Consider the following 5,596-nt stretch of genomic DNA (forward strand, 5'->3'; position numbering starts at 1 on the left):
AAGATTTTCTCCTCCACATCTGACTATGACGATGCTGATTATGAGGAATTGTTCAGAGCAGCAAGTGACATTGCCAGCTCTATCCACACAATCTGCGGAAAATTGGTTAGTTACAGTGCTTGTCCTTCTTTATTGGTTTAGTCAAGTGGTTTTTAACTTAATAATTAATTTCACTTTATTGATCAGGAAGGCGACAACCACAAACTCCATGCTTTATTTGGCCTCTTTGTGTTGCAGCTCATGGTGGATATTTCTTGCGAAATTTGATTCTATTCTCAACTGTTTTCAGTTGCTTCTCGAGTCTCATGGCTTTATCTATGTGATAGTAAGTCATCCATTCATCCTCGATTTGCAGGTCTTTGTTTCAATGGGAATGAGAAGTGAAATATCGAGATGTATTCCATTGGTGGTACAGTTATCCGAGTTCCTTCATTATTGCAAATTGTCATATAGTGGTTTGATAACAGGATGTGAGGTTGCTAAGATCTCTAAACTTGTAATTGTAGGTAAATATATTTAATTGTATGTAATTTATTCTTCTCGTCAGTGTTCTTTTAAAATGAGTTGAGAATAAATTGATGTGATCTTTAAAGAGGAGATTTTATCCGAGCCAATTCTCAAATTATAGATGATGGTGATGATGATACTAGTTGCTTTTCTCATGTCAAACTTGGAGCTTCACTTGCAGGTCGGTAATTGACCACTTATACTTCTTTTTTGATGTTTTTGGCTTCCCAAGTAATACCCTTATTGTTTCATTGTTGAATTGATACAGTAATTTGGGGATACAAGAATTCTGAGGTCGCCATGGCTGCCAAAGCTGATTTGACTGCTGTCGAACAGAAACTTCAAGGTCACTGGACCAGTAGATGGGAAGCGATAGGCATGTTGAAATTTATATTCTCAAATGCTGAGTTACCATTAGAATTGACGAGGCATGCTATTGAATTCCTGTTGTGCATCATGGATGGCAGCGCACAACACTCTTATGATGACCATTTGAACTACGCAACATATATGCCAGCTTTCTATGCCAATTTGCAGGTTGGCTATTTGTCAACATTTTTAATTTCTTTCTTGATGTCTTCTAGTTCTTGTGGTCAATCTCATTCAGTTTTTACTCTTAGGCTATTGAAATGCTCATTATGAATGCTCCAGATGCTATGTTAAGAAGGAATGCTTTTACTACCTTCAAAAAGGTATTAGTTCTGGTGCTAGATGCTTTGAGTTATAGTTTCCTTCTTTATATTTATGAATTTTCTTACTCTACTGGTTTTATCAGTATATGTTTTGCTGACTGATATTGTAGGGATGATTGCTAATGTATCCGTATGGATTCTGTCAGACTGCCAATGAAAATAATCCTTTGCTTTTATTTAAATTTAACCGTACGATTGTTTTTGTTTTTTGTTTGTTTGTTTGTTTTTTTTTGCATGAGATGACTCAGTGTTGAGTTTATTCGACATGGTGGACAATTTCATTTTGTTGGCTGAGTTGTTTACGAGAGGCATTCTCTGGGGTCTTAATGTGTTCTTTAGCAGGATCATTGGAACTAAGTCAAACATAAACTTAGCAGGAGGGAAAAAGCAAGGAGTATACGGCTTCATAAAAAGCAATTGTTTCCATTCAGTTTCTGTCCACTAGATTTGCAATCATTAAGTCAACCCACCACTGAGAGACCTTTAACATCTGTCCAGATATTGCTCATAATATAGTTGTCTGAGTTCTTTGTGTAAACACAATCAATCCTTCTTTTGTCTAGGCCCGCACACCTCCTTAAAATTGTTTATTGCGAACCTTTCTTTTCGCTGCACCAGTTATTAGTGATGTTTTATGAACCCATAAAGCAGAGAGAGAGGAGAACGTTTTTATTTGTTTTCAGTTTCCCATGTATTTTTTTTATCCAACACTTCCTAAAATCAGGTGCTTTCAGACATTCCAACATCTGTAAGATTTGATGTCTTAAGGGCTTTGATAAAGTCTGCTGGTTCATCTTCCATGGTAAGCTTTTGATACTGACACAGAAGCACCTTCTAAAGTATATAGGAACTAGAAAGATTTCTTGTTGAGAGTTTTTACCTGGTGCTGCAACAGGTTGCGATACTAATAGATTGTGTTAAAGAGGAAATGCGTGTGGGAAAAACTGATAGAAATTCCTCTATATCGTTTTGGAGTCCATCTGTGCTTGAATTGGTAGAGATGGTTCTCAGACCCCCCAAAGGTGGACCTCCTCCCCTTCCTGAGTACAGTGACGCAGTAAATACCTCTCTCTCTCTCTCTCTCTATATATATATATATATATATATATATATATCCTTGCCCTTCTTTATTTTCCTTCTGCCCCTTAACTTATCTTGCATCTTCGTTGCACTTATTAGTTTACATTTCCTGATATATTCAATTATGTTTTCCGTTTCACGAGCCTCTACAATATCTCAAAGGTGCTTCAGGTTGGATTATTTTGTGTTGCATGCTAATTTACTTTGTGTCATTATAGTGACATCCTCTTTCTTGTTCTGATATACATTGTTATAAATCCTGCTAGTAGTGGCTGACTGACCAAAAAACATTAGAAGTTGGGCTTGATGTTGTCTTCAATAAGTTATTGTGTATATAGATGCATCATCATGAAATTTTTTAGGCCCATCGGTGATATGAATATATACTGAGAATTGTAATATACTTGGTGTTACTAGTCAGCTGGTTTGTGATCCCGTATCCTTCTAAGTTCTAGACACTTTTTTTTCTCTGAATTAAATTTTTGAACATAGTTGTATATATTTCAATTTTTTTAAGGGAAAGAGCCGGCATCCAAGTTGCTTATGGTTGTGCTAGATTTTCACAAACTATTTGCCAGCTGTTCTCAGACTTTGATTTGGCGAGACTATTTGTGATACAATTGAATGTAAAATGTATAAAACTCTGGCTCGTAGCTTTTACGTGCTTTCATTGTCTCTTGGCAGAATACTATTATGACTTGAAAGGGCTCTAGCAAGTGCTCCATTAAATCATTTGATGTCCTGGCATGTATTTTGCGTCGATAGAGGATATATATGTTTTAGTTATATTTTTTTTGAATAAAATTATTGTTGTTGTAATTAATAGTACTATACTATCGTCATTACTAGTACCAGTCAGGGAAGGGACTGGGGGTGGGGTTGCTACTTATGCCACTTAAATTCATGAATTGCATGTAATTTCAATTTTCAATGATTTTGGTATACCCCCATTTTGTTTATATGTATTTGATTTTTCTGAATTTTTGTCATGGTGGGTACAATTAAGAAATTTGTAAAAGTTTCATTATAGAGGTTTTTTATTAGGTAACACTGTTAAATGTCCCACATCGGTTGATTAAGTACTTGAGAGTTATATATATGAACTTAGACAATCCCCCTCTTGAGCTAGCTTTCGGGGTTGGAGTTAGGTCTGAGTCTACCATCTTTAGCATGGTATCAGAGTCTAGACTCACCATTATTTGTTAGATTGCCATTAGGGACAACCCGTTAATGTCTTGTAAACTTCACGCTACATGTTTATTCTTGAGCGTGAGGGGTGTGCGTTCAATGTCCCAATCGGCTGCATTAATTCCTTCAGAGTTATATATATGGACTTGGAGTCTTGGACAATCCTCTCCTTTTGAGCTAGCTTTTGGGGTTGGAGTGAGGTTCAAGTCCACCATCTTTAATAAACATCTTGGTAGTTAGGTTCATCTTTTGCTGAAATTAATGTGAATGATATATTGTGCCAAATTTGAACCTTATTCTTGAAGGTAGTTGGGCTGATCTTGGATGTAGCCACTTTGTTCGCTTAATTCTGGATGAGTTTCTCACTTGAATAATGTATAATTTTTTTGCTGCAGGTTTTATCTGCCCTTAACTTTTACAGATTTATATTGATTACAGAGTCAACAGGTAATGATAGATCTTAATTATACATGTGTATTACACCAAGTCTTTCAATTGCTTATTACGTTGTGGAGTAATAATTGCTCCCAAGAGAGAGAGGAAATTGCGCTTCGGCTTTTGTACAGCTTAAAAAATTTGAGATGTACCATTCTCACATAGTGTTGCTTTTGGTAAAACGGTTAATACCATTTTTGACAATTGATACCAATCCAATACCATTTGTTTGGTTCCCAAGATTTGCAAAGTAGTGTTTATCGGGAAATGGATTATTGGGGGATCTATAAATAGCTTTGCTGGGAGAGCAATAGTGAAAAGTTATAACTTTTGGTGAAAAGACAAGTGATCGATCCTACATGTTATGTGTTTGAAGTTATAATTCAACATATTACAGAAAAAAAAAACATTGGAGGTGAATAGGATAATATCTGAAAGATATCTATCAGGCCATAGTCCCAATGGGAAAACGTAAATCCAAAAAACTATCTTCTAGTAAATCTCACTAGCGTGCCCCTTTATATCGTGGATCATGTATTGTCCATGTAGTATTGCTGACTCCTTGAGAAATCAATACCCATGGCATACCAGTTTGAATGGCTTAAACTCTCTTTTCAGTTTCTTAAACATATGATGTAAACATGGTCTATACTAAGACATTTCCCCTCCCTGATGGCTATTTCTCATGTCGTCTCTTCTGCTGCATCGACTCTTGTTTTCAACATTAGGCTGAATCAATCCGATAGAAAAAACTAGCTCTCTCAATCAGAGAACTGTCAACCTTATTAGTCACTCTACATTTTATTTTAGGGCCACACTGCCTAAATGACGGTGCTCTTTTTTTTTTATTTATGTTGAAGACACAACCAATAAGCGCTTCCTAGAAGCAATCCCTAACAATGCCTAAATGAAAGTGTTTTTTTTTTTTTGTTTTTTTTATGTTGAAGGCACAAAATCAATAGGCTTTTATGAATTATATTTCGTTATCAATTATTGGTATCTATGAGTTTGTGTGATAGGGAAATCAAACTACACGGGGATATTGTCGAGGGACATCTTGCAGAAGGCCTACAACGAATGGTTTCTTCCTCTGCGTACTTTAATGTCAATAATGGAGGCCGAAAATCAAAGAAACAAGGATCATGAATTAGCATCTGATGCAATATGTGCGCTGAACCCTGTGGAGTTGGTTTTATATCGTTGTATAGAACTCGTAGAAGAGGAGTTGAAACATTTGTAAATTCCTAGCATACTATATAAATATAATTTGTGGTATTGTCTTGGATATAAAACTGCGGTCTGCTGTATTTGAGTTTGGATACTTTGTATCAACTGCTGAGTAACCTTGGTACACAAGAATATAGATGGAACAAAAATCATGCACAACACCTGGTGATAGGTAACACCTTTGATCCAATTCGGACTAGAGGACAAATGCTTAATTTATTTTTTAATGCAGCTTTTGTTTCTAATATTGAACCTAAAAAAATTGACGAAGAACTAACCGATAGTAGCTAGGTTGAATATATGCAAGATGAGCTTAACCAATTTACTAGAAATTCAGTCTTGAACCTAGTTTCAAGACCCTCTCATCAATCAGTTATAGGTACTCGATGGGTGTACAAAAATAAACTTAATGAAGATGGAACTGTTGTACGACGAGACTTATGCTCTAGTAGCTACACAGAAAGCAA

At 35.8% G+C, this 5,596-nt stretch overlaps 1 protein-coding gene across 1 annotated transcript; it reads left to right on the plus strand.

Moving 5' to 3' along the window:
* Positions 1 to 6: 6 nt before the first annotated feature.
* On the plus strand, positions 7 to 5,267 carry LOC140870705 (aberrant root formation protein 4; the record flags this gene model as incomplete). The annotated part of the gene is made up of 10 exons (XM_073273093.1): positions 7 to 105; positions 187 to 243; positions 356 to 506; positions 629 to 688; positions 776 to 1,044; positions 1,128 to 1,199; positions 1,924 to 2,001; positions 2,095 to 2,256; positions 3,863 to 3,914; positions 4,922 to 5,267. Coding segments are annotated over 10 exons (1,221 nt in total), but the record flags the coding sequence as incomplete, so codon positions are not given.
* Positions 5,268 to 5,596: the final 329 nt, after the last annotated feature.

The sequence above is a fragment of the Henckelia pumila genome, unplaced genomic scaffold (genome assembly GCF_033568475.1).
Source record: "Henckelia pumila isolate YLH828 unplaced genomic scaffold, ASM3356847v2 CTG_198:::fragment_2:::debris, whole genome shotgun sequence".
Lineage (NCBI taxonomy): Eukaryota > Viridiplantae > Streptophyta > Magnoliopsida > Lamiales > Gesneriaceae > Henckelia > Henckelia pumila.